Consider the following 23,013-nt stretch of genomic DNA (forward strand, 5'->3'; position numbering starts at 1 on the left):
GCCTCCTTGCTGCGACTAGCCACATCCCCTACGGTTAAAGCATATTCATATGTTTTGAGTCTTACCTTATCATGGGGGAGAAATAAGAGGTCAGCCTGATGAACTTCATTCGTTGTAAAATATCAAACTTCTTCCTCGGGATATAACACAGGGCTGGTAAGTATATTTGCCACATTGATTGTTTCTCTAACCAATCCTTGGCTACATCTTTAGATACCTTAGCCGCTGCAGCTAGTTTTGGTATTGCCCCTATACCTTTCCAATATCCTCGCCGGCTATAGTAAATTTTACCCATTATTAATTAATATTGATGATTCGTTTAATACTAGTCATGACAATCATTTGTTCGCATCGCGTTTTTTGCATAAAAAATTACCTCTGTAGTATATTGGGGGTATAAATCTGGCCAGAATCAGCATTCCCTATGAAAATTTACAGCATAGAAGCATTGATGGGGTTCGGGAATGGCTCAGATGGTGGTGAGCCAGAGGCTTTTTCATTACAATTTAGCTTAGTCTCATGACGATTATTTGTGTCCATCATAGTTTTTGCACAAAAAATTACCTCTGTAGTATTGGGGTATTATATTGTGCACACACTTTAAGTCCAACGGTAGGCAAATACCATATTCCAGTATTTTACTCATCAAGGAATACATGTATGTAGGGAGGCCCTTTCCCAGGTTGATTGTACACAAATGTTAATTTGGTTACATATTAGTCTGAACAACAACAACAAAAGCAAAACACAATGCCCGCCCGCACTGTTTTCAAAAGCCATTGCCTGAGAACCAATTCTTTTATTTTGTGAAGCCTATAACATTCGAATTGAAATATCACAACACAAGAATAATGGTAATTAAATTTATTATTTACAACAACTGAAGGAGTCAGATATTTGCCATTAGAAACACGCAGAGGTTAAACTGTACATGGCAGAGGGTTAAACTGTACATGGCAGAGGGTTATATCTGGCAACAGAAAGATTAAGTAATACATATGAATGGCAGGCAGACAGGAGGAAGGAGGGTAAGGTAACCACCTGAACAAAAAAACACATCTAAAACTGGACAGTTATTGATGAACAAAATCTAGATCAAGAGATCATAGCATCCATTTCGTATTCATAACCTACTGGCCAATTTTGAAAATATATACAAGTTTTACCAAAATAATAACAATAATGAGGCCTATATTTAAACATTACAGGAATAATTTCAGACAATCCTTAATTTGAGACAGGTTTGTAAGCAAAACTACAGCAAAAGATGAACATATATATAATTTACCTGTTCAATTAGTGAAAATATCAATGGGGAAAATGTTTCCTACAATTGTTGTCACTTTTCACACCAAACATGCTGTTGCAATGTGGAAAATAATTCAAAACTATGATAGAAATTTGTTTGTTCTTCATAGTAAAATAAACACTGAATATTAAACAAATATTTAAAAAAATGTAAAACAAATGTTCTTTCTTTCAAATCCATTTATGATGATTCACACTGATTAAGAACCCACATGAACTTATTTCTCAATATGTAATGTCCTTAAAATCTGGGATTAGATACAATGATAACCATCTTAGATATGATTCTATGAACTTGCTGCTTTAAAAGAAAACAGTGAAAATTTCTAAAATGGCTCAAGATGATTAATACATTGCAGTTTCAAGTAAACAATGGAAAATATTGGAAATACTGATGGGCGGATCTATCTTTCACTTTGCAACAATGAAAAATATCCAGGGTTTGGCCAAAGTGTTTCTTTATCACAAAATATCATCTTGTCACTGTACAATGGTTGATGTAATCCTCACATAAAGTGTTCAATGCTGATGCTAAATATGGCTGCTAGTTGAGCATACAGGACTCATATGTAGGAACCATGTACTTGATATTAATAAACGCATCTTCGCCACCATGACGCTCAAAGGCCTCCAATGTTTCTTGTATTAAGTCTCCCACATTTTCCCGTTTTTGCTGGCTGTAGTCTATTCCATCACCAGAATTCACTGAAACACAGTTAATCATATTAGGGTCAATACACCGTGTGATCCTCCTGGTAACAATTGGGAAGATTATGATTATTATCTGAATTGTTTGATAGGCATTACTTAGAAGTTGATGGATGACAAAGTAGACACAATTTTATGGATAACAACTTCTTTAATATTGTAAAGGCGAAGTTTCGCCTTGCTTGACATTGGTACAAGGATCTATACCGAAACATCGCCTTTACAATATTAAAGAAGTTGTTATCCATAAAACTACTTTGATTATCATCTGATAAGAAATTCACATAACTGCAATGTTGACAGTTGATTGAAAGAGGGAGGCCATTACATTAGAGCTTTGCTATTGCAGCAAAAAACAAACTAGTTTTGACTTCTCTTCTTATATTTGAGAAAACAGTTTTCAGTAGCAAAAATGTTTCTTATTAAATTGAAACTTATTAATCATTCTTTCTTCCAGTAACTATTGAGTTTCTCATTTCACAAAATAAACATCGGACTAGTTCTCACAATTCTTCTGTTTGAAGATGTTGAGGATGGGAAGGATCTGGCGGTAGTACGGGACGAGGGCCTCTCCCACCATGTCAGCAGAAACCACTAGATGCTGCAGCACTTTCAGGGTAGTACACAGAACAATATGTGTTCGCATATTCAAGGCATCTGTCACATAATCACAAACACATATATACATAATATATACATTCTTTATGCAGGGATTATACACAAATTAATAATATATATCACAATTACACAACATGATGCAGAAAGTATGACACAAGCTGATGAATGCAGAAGAAAGTTCAGTGTAAACAAAGCTATATTTGGTCCAGCTTCTAATGTGCCTTGATTAAAAAAGTATTGTGGTCAAGCTCAAAACCAAGACTATCCTTAATTTTGAACATTGTCTGATATACTAACAAAAAACACTCAATATTGCTTGAGACCAAAATGATATGCTACAATGTCATGTATAACAATATTGTGCCAAGTACTAAATTAGGGTTGCTCATTAAACAGATGCATTAAGGACCTGGTAAGGAATATGTAGAACAGAATCTTGAGATACATAATTGATCCATGAACCAATATAATTGTAAATAGCATGGAATGTTTTTTAAAATATTTGTTACACTCTGTGCTGTCGTGGCAAGGGACTTACTCTTGATAGGGATGATAAGCTGAGGTATGACAGGTAGAATCTTAGAGCCACCATGCTCCAGCATGTCATGAACACCCTGTCTGGCAAAGAACTCATATGGGTGTTTAGTCTCACACAGACCATCATAAAACAGTGGCAGGTAGTGGTGGTAGTCTAACTTCTCTATCTCCACCTAGAAACAGATGTATATTGACGTTAGCACTCAGTAGAATTAGTAAAATCTAAATATTTTTTACATTTTTTACTGACCTTCCGTCGCTGTCCTGTGACCTTCATGACACCTAAGGTCATCTTCTTCACATCACTGCCTGTCTCCCGAGCTCTTAGAAAAACATACTTTTCAGCTTTCTGAAGCCAAAGTGGGGAGGCAAGTCTTGCGAGGGATGGGCCTTAAACTTAGTAATGCAGGATAAGTATACAAATGTAAAAAATATTTAGATTTTTACTAATTTTTTTACTTATCCTGCATTACTCCTTAATGCATATGTATCGGATGGTTTGGAGGTTGGTAAACCTTCAGAATACAGAAACCTCAATAATTCACACCCTGAAATACGACACCAGTTGGTCAAGTTCAGAAAAATGTCATTACGGTAGGGTTGTTCAAATATCCTATTGAACATAGGAATTAAAGAGAAATACCCTGTACACACTTAGTTATAAAGAAAATAATAGCTAATCAGCTAATTCTTTACTTACTACGTCATAGAGCCGTCGTAGACAAACAAGATTGTCTAATATTCTTCCACTGGCGGCAACTGAGTGACTGCACATGAAAGTAGGCTGGCTCTGTATAGGGTGAGTTCATTATTGCGTCAGGGGTTGGTAACCTGCTCGGTTACAACCAGAGGGCAAAAACTTCACACGCCTTCGACGTCCTCAAGAGCCACAACGCCAAGATAATGACTAACGAAACCTGTGTCGAACCTCCTAAAATATTCTTCCGTGATTGTTCATAATAAAAAAACAATTGCAGTGTTAAGCCCTGGTAAAGGCTAACACCCTGAGATCGTGAGGGTAATTCGCTCTTGGCGGATTCCGTTTTAGCGATCTCGTAGCCCTGAAGGATGACTGTGCATAACCATAGAGATATGGTGTTTGCGACTAACTTCAGTAGTGGACGTAGTAAACACAGGTATAAATAACAGCTTCCTCGAACCACGCCTAGTCTTGGAGCGGCGAATGAAAAACTCGAACTGCTCGCACCGAGCCCAGGAGAAATGCACCTTCATGTACAGCTCCCACAATAGTCGATATTGGTGGGATGACTACCCATTGGTAGTGAACCCCACTGAACTGGACCTGAGGAGTCTGCGGTTGGGATAAATAGTCGAGACTGATCAAGGATCAAATGTATTGATGTTGATTATGAGTGATCTCAACGTGGTGAGGCAGCAATAACGTGGATGCTTCAGATAACGGTTGTTGAACACGGAGAGATTGTGGATCATTCTCATCTTGTCTGGGTTCTTCATGGGTTACGGTACTCTGATATAGTATGATGAGTACGTAATCGTCCTTGAGAATTGCCTCTGCCACGCCCTTTCTCACTAAGGGAATACTGGTTTTTCTTGAGAGACACACGTCTAGGCTTAAAATTGCCTGACCTGCCAGGCCACTGGGATAGACTAAAAGAGACGTGCTCTTAGACGAGTCTTGGTTACAGTGTCATTCCAAGCGTTTTGGGACCTTGGCGTGCATTGAACAGGGAAGTAGTTGACCAAGGTTGATGTAGCAGCCTGCCCTTGAAATCAGAGTCCCAGTTGGAAAATGCTCTAAAGTCTTGGTGTGACGGTAAACTCCACCAGGGTGGCCTCAAAATGAATTTTCCTGTGTTCAATCTGACGCTGTAGGAAAATCACCATAGTTTGGAAGTGCTCTAATCAGATAGGGTTATCCTCCGATAGATCCTGATCCACTGCAAGCATTGAAGATGTTGGTGGCTTAAATGACGGAGCAAATGTAAGTTTGGAGAAGTCTTTCTCCAATGACGTCGTGGTGTCTCTCTTATTTACCCCGTTACCAGGAGAGGGCGTCACTGACACGAGATGGTCTGCTACCCAATCGGGTATTTGCGCTAAGCCGGTGATCTGCTCTGGTGCTTAGTGCCTCCTCTATCAGCAGGTATTGATGACCCGCCTGAATAAGGAGTCATGTGCCAATGTTCCCGTATGTGCTGGCGTACTAGCGCTGCCCAGCGATGTATCATGTGTCGGTTGTGTAACCGAGTACAGCGCAGGTCTATGAGACAAGGCTCATCGGTGATGACGGGATCATTGTAGTAGCGTTTGGACCATTGTCCAATTAGTGTATGGGAACGATGTTGACGCCTGAGCGTACATCTGGATATGTTGGAACAGCGCTAAGCTCATTGTGCCGCGCCTGTGTAATAGAGGCTCTTGGGTAGTAGTCGGGTGCAGCGATCGGCGCAGGTAACTGAGACACAAAGCTCATTGGTATTGACTGGACCATGGTTTGCGTCTGCGCTACCCCCATCAAAGCGTTTTGAGACAGCGTCGCAGATTTAACAGATCTGGATGTGTCAGGCGGCTGAAAATTAGGAGCAGTTACAATACTCACAAAATCCTCCGGAATTGTTGATTTTGGTGGAGGGTGCACTTCTGCAGTCACAGTTACGGGCGTCATATTACCCGCCGATAATAACAGCTGGGTGGAAATGACCAAACCATGTCCTTCTCTATTGAGTGATTGTGACATTCCTCTTGTCTCACGACGGGATTGCTGCAAAATATTACTGTGAGTAACCTGCCTTTATTGTGAAACTCGTTGGCGAGAGATTTACGTAAAAAAATACATTTAAAATTTGGCGAACACATCTACGTGCATGCCGAGGAACGTGGATAAAGATCTTTGGGCGATTTTTTCCATGACAATATGTACAACGCGCAAGCATAAGTTACGAAATTAAACCATTGTTGATGAAATGGTACTGGAAGAATGCTGTAGAATTGAACAATAATCTATCGGCAAAAATATTAGTTGAAAGTGTATACAATAGTTTTATATACACAACTCAATGTAAACCAAGGCTATTTACATTTAGAGTTTGGCGAGCACATCTGCCTGCAAACCAAACAATGTGGATGATATAATCTTGTGTAAGATTTTTTCCACGACAATAAGTACAACACTCAAGCATAAGTTACGCAATTAAACCCCTGTTGATGAGAAGGTACTGGAAGAATGTTGTAAAATTGAACAATAATCTATCGGCAAAAATACGAGTTGAAAGTGTATACAACAGTTTTATACGCGCAACTCAATGTAAACCAAAGCTATTTACATTTAGATTTTTGTGCGTGCAAGCCTAGCAACGTGAATGATAATCTTGTAAGATTTTTTCCAGGACAATTTGCACAATGCACAAACATAAGTTTCGCAATTATAGAATTGTTGATGAAGCGGGACTGGAAGAAAGACGTAGAATTGATATTAATCTATCTGCAAACATATTTTTAAGGAGGTGAAAGTGTATACAACAATTTATATATACACAACTCCCTGTTACGCCAAAGATAGTAGTATTTAAGAACACAAGAATATGTTATACATACGTAGCTGAGAAATGTAAACAATTTGACTACCTTGGCAGGCAAAAAATGTAACACAATTCAAAATGGCTGCGAACAACAAATATGTGGCGGGAAAAAAGACAGGGTCTTTTTACTCCTAATTAATTCTCATAAAACTACACAGCATGGTGATAGTAATATGAAAAGAATACATCACCCATCGCAGATCAATTTTAGGATTGTAGACAAAAACTGAAGGTCTAAATTAATCCAAAAGGAGAGCTCCGCTGGGACACGTCCTTGCTGTAGTGCGACAAGCAGTGATGTGAAGAAGATGACCGTAGGTGTCATCAAGGTCACAGGACAGCGACGGAAGGTCAGTAAAGGGACTTCAGAACAACAACTTTATTTCTTCACCCAGGACCTTCGCAGTTGCGCTGTCCTTCTAGTTGTCGTAAGGTAAGCAGTGAATGCATTAAGGAGTAAAGCAGGATAAGTAAAAAATTGCATACTTACCAGACAGTAGGAATTACAGTGGTGCAGCTACTACATGGCACAAGGAGCATGCCCTTTCAATTTCAAATGTTTGTAAAAAATAAAATAACATAAAATTTGAAATAATGTACAATAGTGTGTTCTTCTGAAAGTTGTTTGTGACAGTTGCAGAATTGGTGGATCAGTTACAGGATGACCTGGCTACCAGTGTGAAAATTGCTGTTGATGAGTTGGTTTGATGTTGTGTTTGATTGTTGCATTAGCTTTTGAGGGTATCTGGGTTTGATCACGATGAAAAACTAGGTAGACACCAAATTTATTGATAATAACTTCTTTAATACTGTAAAAATCGGTGTTTCGGTATAGATCCTTATACCGTTGTCAAGCAAGTTACACTGTCAAGTTGCTTCACAATGGTATAAGGATCTATACCCAAACGTCGCTTTTTACAGTATTAAAAAAGTTATCTAGAAAAATTGTGTCTACCTTGTCATCCGTCAACTTCTAAGTAATGCCTATCAAACAATTCAATGAAAACCTATTCTACGCTTGTGATCTGTTATGTCTTTGTGATATCTCAGCTTTAGATATATTGTACGAGCCTGTCTGTGTTTGGGTTGTTTCATAAGCATTACAAGTGAAAAAAATATACTGTGACAAGTTTGCTAACATTTTAATTTTCCCTTGGTATAGATTTCCTGAATTAAATTCACTCTTTTAGCATGTATACTTAAAGGCCTTCCAGAGAGATTTGAAATGAAATATGTCATAACTGTTCAGTGATGATTAATTTTTGTGTGAAAGTTGATAAATAAAACTAAATAAAACTAAGAAAACAACTGTTCAACTGTCTATGCATCATCTAGTGTTGTGAATCAACCTTCACATTTATGACTGATAATCAACCTCATCAATTGATAAACAATAATTAATATTGACAGTGAATGTTTTCTGAAGTTCATCATCACATTTTACATTGCATTTCAATGTCTGGTTGAGTTACCAACATGTCTTTTTTTTATTATGGTCATAATTGTAGGCTAACTTGACTGTTATTCATCAATTTAGAAGTGGACACAAAAGATGTACTTTAAGTCCTGAAATGAATGTGTCTCCAAATGAATGCAACTGCTGGCCCCTAGCCAAAAATGTGACTCTTTACCTTAATCCAACCTTACTGTAATCCAATCAAACAGCACATAGCAGCGTTTATAGTGCTGAGTAGAGTACTTCCGCAAAAACAATACATAGTGCTTTCCTAAACCCAACATATAATTTATGTCTTTATTCTGTTGACTGGTGGCATGAAGGAAATGAGTAGAAATCTTGACCCCCCAACAGTGACAATTCACCAGATGTACATTATGTTATGTCTAGTGTTTGAATGACATTGTTATATACTTGTTACAATTGCTGCTCAATAAACAGTTATGTGGAATATATAGTGTTGTTTTCATGTCCAAGCTGTCATTTCTGCTATCCAAAATGTGAAGTAAGGCTGTCATATTGTTGCTAGTCATTTTGAGATATATATAAATGTGGTGTTTAATCAATGAGAAAAAAGTCCATTCCAACTTTTCGCATTAATTTCAAGATTTACAGTATTTATCTGTTAACAAATTACCCTACCAACGTTTTCCATCTTCACAAAAGTGCTTTTGGTTTAACAGCCAATTAAGTATTCACTCAGAGTCTATGCATGTCACAGCTTTACACTAGAATACATTGCATGAAGCATTTCTACACAAACAGCCAGTTTATGTGTGAATAAAGTATTGATGCAAAGTTATCTAAACTTTAATGTTTATCAAAGCATACATCTCTTTCGATACTTGTGCAGTAAAGATGTATGAATAAATAAATAGAACTCCATCTCTCTGATCTGCATGTGACCTATAGCGCTTGACAGCACTACCTCAAACCCCACACTGAAGCACTATAGAGATGTGGTGCAGTGAAGCTGACAGTCCGGCAGACAGCTGCCATGAGGATCGAGTTCACAAAAATATACAGTTATTGTGGAAAGAGATTTTCAAGGAATATATGATCATTAAAATATGTAGGTTAGTATTTTATTATGGATATTATGATTACTTGATCAATAATTGAATTTTGGTATACAACCAGTAAACGGATATGATTAATCAGAGCAACACTAGTCATATATTTAGGCAAACTGCATTGTTAAAACCAAAAATAACTTTAAACATAAATAGGTTTACAAATAGTCTTATATGATTGTGCAATCATTTTATAAAGTGCATAGTGTTTCAATTGTAAGCTAATGCACCTTTTTTTTCATGGATTTGAGTTTTCGTTCCACTATATCCTTAAACTCATTACCATTCAAGAGCATTTACAAAGCCTGGAAAATAGATGCAGATGAGAATGTCAACCAAATAAATGTCACTTGATCTCTCAAAACACAATGTCTGAAGATTCAGAATATATATTTTACCACCAATGCACAAATACAGTCTCGCAACATTTTGTTTTGCCAGATGAAAGCACCCTCTTAGAATAATTGTGAATGCTCTGTTTGTGCATGTGTAAATCATCACCGGAAATGGGGGCACCTACATGTGTGTCCAAATTTTCTGTGATGGGAAAAGAGACAAACAAACACTGTAAAAGAGTCATTACCAAGTTGACAGTTGGGGGTGTAATTCCTGATTACCCTGAAGACAATTCAGAACTACATGTACAGAGAATTCTTACATCCAAGATAGTGGAAATCGTTGGAACAGACACTGTCGTGCAATACCACAGTTCATGTTTTGCAGTGTTTTAGCTGCAAATATATTCGCATGTACAGAGATGTCTGAGAGGCTGATGCCAAGGTTGCAGTACTCATACACACGTCTTACCCAGGAAAAGTTCATATTTACCAATATCTTAACCTTTTATAGAATGTACATGTACTGAACAGAGTTGGAGTATTTTAAACATTTTACCTTCCAAGCTATTTTATTGCCCTTTGTGTCATGTTCTAGCGCAATGGGAAAATCTCCTCTTTCATAGAACTTCTTGAAGGCTGTTGCCTTGCTTCGTCTCTCTTTGAATGCCCCAGCTTCAGGGGGTCCTTCAACCTGCAAGTAGCATCAATGAACATCATGAACAAGGACATAATTAAATCTATCCACCTGTACACACCATTATTCTTTATGAAAGATTTAAAATGTCAGTACTTGATCAGTAACATGTTAAGGCATTACAGTTTAGAAACATGCATAAGTTCAGTAATTATTATCTTCTACATCATAACAAAATGTACTACAATTTAAGAATGATTGATTTGGATGTAACTCAACTCTGAGCATTTCTTTCATTTATATTATGGTATGTCAGCTTCATATGTTTACCAATGAGCATAGTATTGGTGCTAATAAACCAAGGACAAATCTGGCATTTGAACCCATGATAACAAGATCTGTGCATATCTAAGTGACCTAACTCTGCATGGTGCATGGTGCATGGTGGTGTTCTGTGCCCAGTGTAAGAATTAGTTTCCAAAGTTAACTGGCCATGAGGGCTTGTTAACTAAAACATGTTGCATGCATCTCATCCTATTTTACTAGCCTTAAAGCTTTAGCCAACATAATTTGTGTTAACCTTAATGTATTTTGTTTGTTTTGGGACCATTATGCTGAACAGGGGTGATGCTCCTTGGTACTAAACATTGTCTGACATTTGTGGTGGTTCTTACACTTTCACATGCTTCGCTAATAATGTGTGTCCTTGTATATGATTCATGATGAGTGTACAGCAAAAACCCTACTTACTACTTCGCATTGGTTTTCAAGAACCTATGAAATGAAAACAAAATGACAACAGACTTTTACAGTAAGCGACACCTTAACTGATTTGATGATTTGTAGAAATAAATATGTATTGACTAGAATTTTTACTAAACAGTCAGGCACTAAGCTTCATGGAAATGTTACTAACCCAAGTTTAAAGTCACTGGCATTTGGCTAGCAGGCAGGCACACTGCCTGTGCCCTACAATTAATAACTTTTTTGTACATACAACTAGATGAAAGTGATAACATGTACAAGACCTCAGGCTGCCTGTTTGGCTCCAAATCATTCTTGGGCCATCAAATATAATTGTAACATAGTTATACACCTAAAACACAATATGTTTACCACCTAATTTGACCATTTTATGCATGCATTTTATTAACAGTGGGTCCTGCTTTGGTGCTTTTTCAAATTCTAGTAACGAGGTGAAATCTTAAAGTCAATTTAGGTATCACAATATTTTCTGTTCATTTTGTAGATTTATATCAGTTTGTTTAACCTGTTATATCTTTATCAGGTGGTCAGGCTCGCTGACTTGGTTGATGCATGTCATCAATCCTAATTGCGCGGATCGATGCTAATGATACTAATCACTGGATTGTCTGGTCCAGACTCGATTATTTACAGACTGCCGTCATATAGCTGGAATATTGCTGAGTGCAGCGTTAAACAACAAACCAACCAACCAAAATTATATCTTGAAAAGGTATAACAAATTAGTTTCAATTAGGTGTGAGTTTTCCCTTTACAATATTGCTTCTATCTTCTGGCAACTGACAGTATATCAATAAGACTATCAAAGAAAGATTTGTTTCTTGTTCATCCATGCAATCAGCAATATTCTGCATGTATGAAAGAATGAAAAGAGTAGATCAATCAAGTAGTATGATTCATATTCAGCTTAATTTGTGAAGCAATATACATAGTGTTTTGACTGCTTGTGTGCAAATGAGAGGTGATATTGCATTACGTCATTATTAGGAAAAGTTTACTGGCCATAAGTTTACATTGCCCATTCCATCAGTACATGATTCCAAAATCTCTTTGGTGTTAATCCAACTAAGCATGAGGCACAGATGATAAATCATTAATTTTGACCACGGTCTGAAGATAACTATTGCTGGAATGAAATTGCCTTCTTATTGTGTGAGGAGCAACATGAAAGCGTGAAACCCAGAACATTAAGTTAGTTCATAAGTCCTTTTTGACTGTTTGTCAGCTACAACTGGACCATTTACCTACAATTTAATAGATATCATTTTGTTGGCGACAAACCAAGGATTATAAATAAACATGGCCTAGATCATCATATTCTGACATGAAAACGGGACAAAAGTCTGCACAGCAAATTGTTGCGCCTTAAATCACTGGGCTGCTACTCCTAATAAATCATGATAAAGCAAACTAATGAATTCACTTCATAAATTATTATGTTATCTTTAAACAATAAAGAAAATCATTGAATAAGTACAATCAAACAGCAAGTGCTAACAACAGGGTGCAATAGAACTCACAAGAGTATGCAATCACTTTTGAAATAATCGTAATTACGTGAAACCATAGCTAAAATGGAACACCAACTTGAAAACAATCAAGAAAAAGTGCAATAAACTATTCATGAAAATTAAATCTACAGCAAGACTAATAACAGTGCTAACAACAGTGTGCATTATTAAGAATCTCATTCAAATCACATTTTAGTGCTTGCTCCAACTACACACAAATCCGAGGACATCCGAACACAGGTCATATCAGAAATTGTAGTTACCACTCAGCTTTTCCAATCCATCATCTACTGTCACTGATACACAGATTAGGGATATATCTAGGAATGAAAATTAAGTGCCCTTGGCAGGCAACTTGGGAAAAATTGTTATTTTGTTTCACATTGAGATGTTTTTAAAGTTCTTATTTTTACTGAATTCAGAAGAATCTTAACTTTGAATTTTAACATTACATTCAATGCAAGAAAGTTAAACTGAGCATTAAAGCCTCTTCCATTATACTTGTCTTGTTATCAGTGAAACACAAGTCACATCTACAAAGACATAACATTATTTGGCCTATCTTAAGAATACAATACCACAAACTTTTCAAACATGTGACAATACCCTATGACGTAATCTGTAGTATTTTGTTGCCAGTCACACCAGCGAAACAATGCCCTGGACATCAGGGGTCATCGAGTGTGCATAAGCTCCACCCAGTGATCTATCATCTCTACATGCAATGTCATTGAATACGCCAGCGGTGTTGAGAGTTTTGAATATTTGTTTACTAAATATAGCCTGCGGCGACGCATTTTATAGCAAGCGCTAGTTAATGAAAGCACTTTTATTTACAATACATTTTTTATTTTTATTTTTTCGTATTTCAATTGGCTAAAATGATTATAAATGAGAACTAATTTTCATATTTTATTTTTTTTAATCCATTAACTTTCATTATTATGCAAAGGAATGCAATTTATTAGGTATATTATATTTGCGCTGAACACATCCAAATGTAGACAGTGTTAGGGTAGCTTACCCCGAACGCTATCCTTAGCTCTTGGATCCCTTTTATGATCAATCACCCCTTTACTATCATTAGGGTTAGGTAGCCCTTGAATCCCCTTTACGATCTATCAACCCTAGCTTTACAATTATTAGGGTTAGGTACCGTTTAGTGGCTATTATAGATTCTATAGCGGCTCCTAATATTCTTCACAAAAAATAACGTTGAGAAAGCAGGAAGGAATGGTTCAGTGTAGAATATTTTAGCTACTGGAAACTGTCCTGGAACATTCACACAAGCCACTTTCACCCGCTACATTTATTCAGTACTGATTCAAAAGCCAACCTGCCCTAATGCCATCATTAGCCATGCTTATGCCTCCCTCGTTTCTTGACAATTATCCATGTTATCCTTACAGTGTTCCCTACCACAATTTTCTGTCACAAAAATTATCTGACGAATTATTAAAATAACCATGTCATTCATGGGTACCCGCGAGTTTGACGTCTAACGCCAAGAGCTGTTTTCACTTCATTCTTCACCACTCAGTATCTTGTAGATTACTGAATGGGACGAGTGTGCCACATGACATTGGGGTCACTCGTGAACAGCGTTAGAAATTGGCACTAGTCCTATAGGCCTTGCCAAGTTAATGTATCCTAAGGACAAGTAGAAATTTGCCCTTTTGGATTTTACTATAAGTTATCATTTAAGGACTAATGGACTAAAACTCTTAGTTTCTACCGCTGGTAAGTGTCTATAGACTAAAGACACTAGACACCATGCCTGCCCGTAACCAAGTTTGCTGCAGGTTTGGGGACAAATATCAGTCCCTCTGCAGGTCTAGAAAAATCCTTGCCAATACAATTTCCTACAATATAACAACTAATGCAGAGTACAGCGTTAGAAATTGGCACTAGTCCTATAGTCCTTGCCAAACTGCTCAATGGTAAAGGTATCATAAGGACCAGTAGAAATGTGCCCTTTTTAAGGGTTTTGCTATATGTTATCATTATAAGGACTAGTGGACGAAAACTGTTAGTTTCTAACCCTGGAGTACGATGTTGATTTTACATATTCTGAAAATGTATTGAGTTAGGTTTTCCCCTTGTTGAGTTCTAAAAATACTTACCATGGTCGAGACAGGGACTCAAATCATATTAATTTTGGGACAAAATACATTATTGAATTAATATATTTTTTTCTCAAGGAAATACAGTACTTAAATGCAAACAATGGTTTGGGAACTAGAGGGTCTCTTTAATGTGCACCCTCACTGGAACAAAATCAGCAGACCCGAAAGAATGTGGCTGTATGAGGGACATGTCACTACATTATCAACCAGTAGATGTTGGATATAGTAAATTCTGATAACTTAGCTACGATTTATTATAAATGGCCGAGGGGATACAGAAACCACAGAGTTCAATGTGACGTGAAGATTCACTAAAGTAATAGCTTGAACAAAACACAACAGAACAATGTCCTTACGGAATAGGGAAGGGATGGTCGATTTCTCTGCTTGAAATTTCTTTATCCCAACAGGCGTTTGGTACACTTTTTCAAGTCTCTCCGGAAAATTTCACTGAAGGTTATACTAATGATAGGGGATATTCTGTTCCCTTATAATTATTCTTTTACGATAATTAATAACCGCAGCAACCGAATTATGAAGTAAAGTTTTGTTATACTGCAAAGTTATACTGCAAAAGCGACGCAAAAATACGCAAAAATGAGAGGTTGTTGGGTACCAAACTCCTGTGATTCCCATACTCACCGTGGCTTGTGTTTGATAGCTCTTCGATGTGAAAGCAGTTGAACACGAACGTTTAGGCCTAGTTACCTTCTGTTTTCCCATTCCTTTGTTGGACTGTTGTGGGATGCCTTTTAGCATCTTGGCTTGTTTGTCGAATGCTGCACGAAAAGGTGAAATCACTTAACTAAGGTGAAATTCCTTGCGAAATAGCTACCGAGTAAACGCGACACCAAATATAATATGGATACCAGACCTCAGTATCTTGGCAACAGCCAAACAACCCGGATGACCATGTTTACGCATGGTCTGTTGCTATGGTAAGTACTTCCGGGTCAACTCACGGAACCTCGCGTTTTCCGATTTAGACATCCGTTTCCGGCCAAAGTAACAAGGATGAGTATCAAACTCCCTTCAATGTATATAACTGCAAGAAGGCTGTTAACAAAAAATTGGATAACCGAATCGAATATTCCTTTGTGTATCAACCAGCGCCACTTTCAACAACACCACAACGTAAATAAATTCGACCGGCGATTGCTTACCTGTCAAGGTTAGTTTTGTTTACCATGATGCATGGGAAAAATAATTCAAAGTACCGTATTCGACGTAATAAGCGCCCAGGGCGCTCACAAAATTAGGAATAGGGGGCTCTTATTAGAATATTATTTTGGTGAAAAAAACAGAGTTGAAAGATAATGTTTATGTACGACAGATATATTTTTCCAGAATTAAATTGGCCATAATTAAGGGTGCATGTAACACACAAGTGTGTATCATACGCAGATAAATAAGTCTTGTGTACATTGATCAGTTGGAAGGGGTGCTAATTGGTATTGTTCACTTGCCAATATATTAACAAATATCGCCCTGGGCGCTTATTGGAGCGGGGCGCTTATTACGTCGAATACGGTAAGCCTAATTACAAATGAACTGTTCGCCAATTTGTACACAATTCGTACACCCATCGGGTACCTCACATCAGCACATACTATAATGTGCTATTGAACTCGCCACTATAATTCCTCTTTAGCAGAGACAGGACATGCACTTATCCATCGTACTAGATCCGTGAAGAGCCAGGGTAGAAAAGCTCTTCAGCAACCCATGCTTGCCGTAAAAGGCGACTATGCTTGTCGTAAGAGGTTTTCCATGAATATTTCGCTCATCGCTTTCTGCACAGTTTCGCGGATACAAGCCATCGGACAACGTTGGGCCTACCTTCAGAATTCAGAACCACAAAGTTTACACGCAGGCCACAATACCCTATGATGTAATTTGTGACATTTTGTTTCAAACACACTGGCGAAACAATGCCATGTGACATTAGCCAAGCAACAATGTTGCTGGGGTCATTGAGTGTGCATAAGCTTTTCTCATTGATATATCACCTCTACATAACATAAACCCAGTGATGTTGAGAGTTTTCAATATTTGTTTACTAAACATAGCCTTGCAGCGGCACATTTTATAGCAAGCACTAGATTATGAAAACACTTTTATTTTCAATATTATTTATGTTTCTGTTTCAAGTTAGTTTATGGGACATAACAGATTATAACAAAGGAACTATTATGCATATAGTATTTTTCAATTCAGACATTGTCATCATGATGCCAGTGTATAAAATTCCCTATAATTTCAGTCAGACAACTGGACTGGAAACTTTGCAAAGTTACCAGACCAGATAAAATGTTGCCAGTCCAGAATTTTCTAGACTAACCAAAAAAGGAAAGAAAATGGTAAAAAAGAATGGTAGTTTAATGTTAATTCTCAGCAAGTAACAATAAACTGGTGGATTGTAAACTTAGTAACTTTAACTTATTGAAATTAAATACATCAATAATGTGTTTAACGTTAACAGTTGATAAAAGGTGACTATACTTGTCGTAAGAGGCGACAAACGGGATCGGGTGGTCAGGCTCGCTGACTTGGTTGATGCATGTCATTGATCCCAATTGCGTGGATAGATGCTCATGATGTCACTTACTGGATTGTCTGGTCCAGACTCAATTATTTATAGACCGCCGTCATATGGCTGGAATATTGCTGAGTGTGGCATTAAACAACAAACAAACAAAACAAAACAGTTGATTTACCTCTTATATTGCATTAAAACTAGAATGCTTAGGTAACTTATCAGGCATGCAACTTTCAATACTGACTGTCGGTCAGCAAAATAGATTGTTTCGGACTCTCGGATGGGTATTTTTAACACTGATTATGCACATGATTGAGAAGGATGTGTAGTAATATAGGTAATGGTGATTCTGTCGCAACCCCACTGGAGCCAGATTTATATACCTATACTGCTACCACAGAGGGAATTTTTTTATGTCAAAATGCTGATGTGATTCAACGATCGTCATGACTCGTATTAAAAGAAACATCAATATTAATTAATAATGGATAAAATTTACTATAGCCCACGAGGATATTGGAAAGGTATAGAAGCAATACAAAAATTAGCCACCAAGGCTTAGGTATCTAAAGATGTGGCCAAGGATTGGTTAAAGAAACAAGTGATGTGGCAAATATACTCACCGGCACCGCATTATATCCCGAGGAAGAAGTTTGATATTTTTACAACGAATGAAGTTCATCAGGCTGACCTCTTGTTTCTTCCCCATGATAAGGTACGACGCAAAATGTATAAATACGCTTTAACCGTAGTGGATGTGGCTAGTCGATACAAAGAGGCTGAGCCATTAACCCCCGAAGGATTCAACAGAAGTAGCTAATGAACTGAGTCGCATATATAAACGCGAACCACTAAAATGGCCTAAGCTATTTCAAGTAGATCCCGGTCGCGAGTTTATGGGATCGGTAACTAAACTGTTAACAAAGCACGATGTCGAAATCAGGTGTGGTGAAAAAGTGGCCCACCGTAGTCAAGCTATCATTGAAAGATTTAACCGGACATTAGCGGAACGTTTGTTTGGCTATCAGTATGGGATTTAAATGAAATCGGAACGATTAAGATCAACCGAATGGATGACACGATTATCAGCTGTTGTATCAGTGCTGAATAATGAAGTAACGAGATTGATCGAGAAGAAACCATCTGATACGATTAAAATGAAATCTGTGACTTCCGAATCTTCAGCACCGAGGAGAGGCAAAGAACAAAAACTTCCGTAAAGAGTAAGCGTAAGATATTGATACCAGCCCGGTGAACTCAAAGGAGGCCAACGTCGCGCAACCGATCCGATTTGGTCTCTTAAGATATATAACATTAGTCGATTGGTTATGAAAGAAGGAGAGCCTATTCTTTATTATCTTAAAGATGGACCAGGCAGGGCATTTGTACGAGAAGAGGTGCTCATAGTTCCCAACGATACAATATTACCGCCCTAAGTAACCATAAGCATAGGTAGTTACACCATCCTTATCAATCCATCTCTTTGTATCTAAGGGGGATAATGATGTCTTGTTCATTCTTAATCCATATATCTTGTGATTGACACTTCTTAAAGTGTTCATCTCGTGTTTGAATGTTCTACCATTGAATAATGCTTCTTTATACTGTTTGTGTTTGATATGCTTTTTTACTACTTACTTCTTAACACCCTTAGCTTTTCTTATCTCCCCATTATCAGCCTTCTTTATAGAAAACATCTTAGGTCTTAATCCGACATACTTCGCAATAGGGGTCCCAGCACATTCATCCTTCATCTTACCTAACACCTTTTTATTTACTACGCTGTGCCGTGGATTATCTTTTGGGTAATCGCTCGTGTCGTACATATCTATTTTTTCTGCCATATCTTTATACACATTCTAGGTTTGTATTTCCATCAACAAAGAATCTGTGTCCGTATATAACACCTCACACCTATTGCCGTATTGCTTCTTAAGTTCGTTGTAATAAAAGTCATACATTAAGTGTTTTAACAAATCAAGAATACTCATACCAACGTACACCGGTCTGTTGAATTTTATATTACTCTTCTGCATATGTAGCACGGCTAAGTTGTTATAAAATATCTTGCTTCTGTTAAAAGACGGGCTGGCTATAAGTTTCCTAAGTCTTTCTTCCTCATTAGATCTGACTAATACTGTGTTATTCATGAGCTTATATAGGTTCTTTTCGAAATCGCTGGTAGCCATCTTTCTTAAATCTGTGTTCAGTCTTATATAGGGCTCCATCCAAGGGCTTTGATCAAACTTTAGAACTGTGTATTTTCTTTAGTTTCATGCCTAATGAAAGATGTAACTGGAGATTTCTATAGTGAACTATATATTTGGTCTTATCCATCAAATTTGGTACGAGTTTTTCTATGTTAGCTAACCTAGTATTACCCATCAAGGAGTGTTGATATTCTGACATCCAATCTTTATTAACCACTAATCTTTCGGGAGCAAGAAGATAACTGTTATGGTCTTTATGTAACTCTGTTGGATATTCCAAGTCAACTTCTAGTATCAGTGTTCCCCCAAGACTTCAATATCTGAGAGTCACCTTGACTCAGCCTATGAATTTTTGGGAGTCAAAAATATTTTTTGAGAGTCAAATGTTTTATTGTATGATTAATGAAATTTAAAGTGTTCACTTTAATGTTACACTTAAAGCTAAGTATCTTTTAAATATTATATGTCTTTAGTTTAAGTTAACAAGTGCTAATTAATGTTCTCAGCTGATTGTACTGCAGAGAAATAAAGGATATATGAATGAAAAACAAAGTTTGTTGGTTACATTTTTTCACAATCTTTAATTACTTCACAGCTCATGAAACAATTTACAGTGACACTAATACAGGATGAATAAATAACATCAGTCTCAACTGTGAGACATAATTTTTAATCATGGATGGATATTAAAATACATTTCATGTCAGATTATGATTTAATACCACTAACTCATTTACATGTTTTATCTAGTTATCTTGTATTATCTATCAACAGTGAAGTTGAACTGAAGAATTGTGAACACTCGTAATATTTTCTGGTTGAATACAGTTTATGAGCAACAACAAACACGCCCAAAGCTTTACATTTCGTAAATACCATATTTATTCGTGTATAATACACACTCGTGTATAATACACACCCCTAATTATGGGCAATTAAATCCTGATAAAAATATCTCTCATGTATAATATGCACAGACTTTTCTTCAGTCTCATTTCAGGCTGTCATGATCCGTCATCGGAAATAGCATAACAAATCCGAATTGAATTACGCAAGTTAATCCTGTTGTTACACTATCTGGTAATAAAAATGTGTTCTCTGTATATCTGACCTTATGTTTGTCATCTATTTTATTAATATTATTTAAAATTTCATTTAATGATGTTTACCTAAATTTCGGCAAAAACGTGTGTCCCTCCGACACTTACAACTTCCGTTTACCCCGTTCCATAGGTTCCGCTTAACCACATACTGTGACCGCGCCAAATCACATTATTCTCCGCAACATTGATAATATTTTCTTCTGTTTCATATTTTACGAGTCTACACATCTAGATAAACATATGTCATGGTAAACTTTAAGTGAGAAAATATGCCGAAACGTGAAAAACCTTATCCATTTGCGGAGTTTTCCTTTGTTTACATCACGTGCTGTCATCGAAGCCACACGGAGTGTGAGAGTTACGTTCACTTTGATGAATAAATATATTTTGTCCTGTACCTCACAGTCGCACAGTTTTAGTAGCATATCTATATAATTATGCAAAACAATATGTAAAGCCCCCGGCTGTTCTGATTTTGGCGTTTGTTTTAAAACGAGAGAAAAGTCTGGTCATGTGATAGGCTATGCAAATTAGTCCGTGGCAGTGGTGTTATGCGAAGTTATGTTACTTCTAAAAACAACGATTAATTAAAAACTAGACGTAAATTTTAAGATGTTTGTATATATTGTCTTCAGAAAATGTTTATAAATTAAGTTCAGGTGAGTAGTTGTAATATTTTCATTCCAAAGCTGGTAAACAACAACATAGATATTTTGAAATTGCGTCATGACGCAGTCATTTATTTCTGGACGTATTTTTCCTTAATTGAGAGTCATATACGCAAGAATTCTGCGTCAGGGGAAACCCTGTAGTATGTACCCTTTATTCGCATCAACCTTGTGAATATCATTCACATCGATATCATTCACATTGATCCACTCAAAACCACACGTGGGTAAAGGTTGACTCATAGCCCATCCGTACAAATTGTTGGCATCGAAATATAATATGTGCGTATTGGGTTTACTCGGATCATATCCTTCCACAAATTTATTATTAGCCTTAGAATACCTTTTTGCCGCCATCGATATACCACCTCTTAAACCTTTCTCAGTATACAAGAGCATATCGTAATCGATGAGTAATTTTAATTCTACACCAGTCTTCTTCAACAATGCATCCCACGATAGTCCGGGACTGGAATAGTACCATGCCGGATCCAAGCCGTATTGTTTTAAGCATGTCTTTCTAAATATCTCGAATATATCGGCGAGTAACAGTACATCGGTTTTTAAGTACAGATCGTGATAATCACCTAAATTCTTACAACCTAATTTATCCCACACCGTCAGAGCGTGTTCATAATCGGCCTCGGTTATTTAAGATTCTGTTAAGTTACTATAGAATGATTCAAGGGGTGGTAATTTAGTTTCGTTGAATCTAGACCAACTATCCATATATTCATAAGGATATACACCTTTCTCAGCAACAAATGACGAGTTATCCGATCGGTATATTGATTTGTTATTGCAAAGTCATCGGGATTGTTCGCATTAGCTAAATTGTCCAGGGAAGATAACAGAAACTGTAGGGAGTCTATGAATTTAAGCCCATTGCTTTGCTTTGTTCTAGCTTTCCCATCCTTGTACGTAAAATGTATAGTTTTAGTCAACAGGAATGGTGTGTATTTTTCCAAATTATTAGGAATGCACATTAAACCGCCGTCGGTCTTTGAGATAGCTTGCATAATGAGATGAGAATCACATCCCCTAAGGTTGTAAATCACAACAGGGATGGGTATTGTTTGAGAATTCATTTTTAGTTTCAAGTTACACTTGTTATGAGCGGCTCCCCGATAATTACCCATGACGTGGCAATAATCTCTTACGGAATCCCTATTCAGGGGTTTATTACAAACATGACAACTCGTTGACTTCTTATAGACCCTCCAATCATCCCTCGTCATACACATGGGTTTCTTACGCGATAAATTTTCCCTGATCATTCTCTCTTCGTTTTGTAGATATTCTAGGAACTTTCCCGCTGCATCGAGACCTCTGTAAATCACGGGCGGGTTTGTTTTCCCATCATACCTTACAACTATATATCCAAACCCACAAGGAATATGTTCTTGAGTTTTGTACGTAAAACTATCTTGATTGCTTGGTCGGTATTTTTTATAGGTTTGATAAGTGCTTTGAAGTCGGTGTAAATTATGTACGGTACTGGCATTTGATTACAATAATGTTCAAATTTTAGTATATTTTTTCCCTCTTTAGGCATATCAATCCTGATAGCAGTTTGTCCAACACCTCTGGAGTCTTCTCTATGCGCTTCTAATAGATCTTGTCTGCTGTACCAATGCAGGCATCTTTCACAGAAATATTTGTTTGATCACATAATAGCCTGCTTAAACTCTTTATCTACATAAAATGATATTTACCATCTTTTTCGATCAGAAATGAATTGATTCTGGGAATATTTTCCGGGGCGGAGCTTATCCTGTGTACAACAATTCCTTTATGGGAATGTTCAAAAACATTTATAGCTAAATTATTTTGCTTTTCCTCCTTATCAATTTGTGAGA

At 37.0% G+C, this 23,013-nt stretch overlaps 2 protein-coding genes across 4 annotated transcripts in view; one reads left to right on the plus strand and one right to left on the minus strand.

Moving 5' to 3' along the window:
- Positions 1-849: 849 nt before the first annotated feature.
- On the minus strand, positions 850-15,531 carry LOC124122157 (parkin coregulated gene protein homolog). Of its 2 annotated transcripts, none has more exons than XM_046485280.2 (5): positions 15,343-15,531; positions 10,155-10,289; positions 3,173-3,344; positions 2,524-2,673; positions 850-2,013 (listed from the first exon to the last, which is right to left on the minus strand). In XM_046485280.2, the coding sequence occupies exons 1-5, from the start codon at positions 15,391-15,393 to the stop codon at positions 1,853-1,855; spliced, it is 669 nt and encodes a 222-aa protein (XP_046341236.1). In that variant the 5' UTR covers positions 15,394-15,531; the 3' UTR covers positions 850-1,852. The 2 variants fall into 2 exon arrangements, with proteins under 2 accessions (XP_046341236.1, XP_046341235.1); XM_046485279.2 differs by having other exon boundaries at positions 15,277-15,531.
- A 62-nt stretch (positions 15,532-15,593) lies between these two features.
- The window catches only part of LOC124118347 (28S ribosomal protein S15, mitochondrial-like), a 122,240-nt gene continuing 114,820 nt past the window's right edge, over positions 15,594-23,013 (plus strand). For both annotated transcript variants that reach the window (XM_046480440.2, XM_046480441.2), the window contains exon 1: positions 15,594-15,805. In XM_046480440.2, the coding sequence (XP_046336396.1) occupies positions 15,649-15,805 (157 nt within the window). In that variant the 5' untranslated portion in view covers positions 15,594-15,648. The remainder of the gene's footprint in view (positions 15,806-23,013) is intronic.

Source organism: Haliotis rufescens, unplaced genomic scaffold (assembly GCF_023055435.1).
Source record: "Haliotis rufescens isolate VD_foot unplaced genomic scaffold, xgHalRufe1.0.p SCAF_5, whole genome shotgun sequence".
Classification (NCBI taxonomy): domain Eukaryota; kingdom Metazoa; phylum Mollusca; class Gastropoda; order Lepetellida; family Haliotidae; genus Haliotis; species Haliotis rufescens.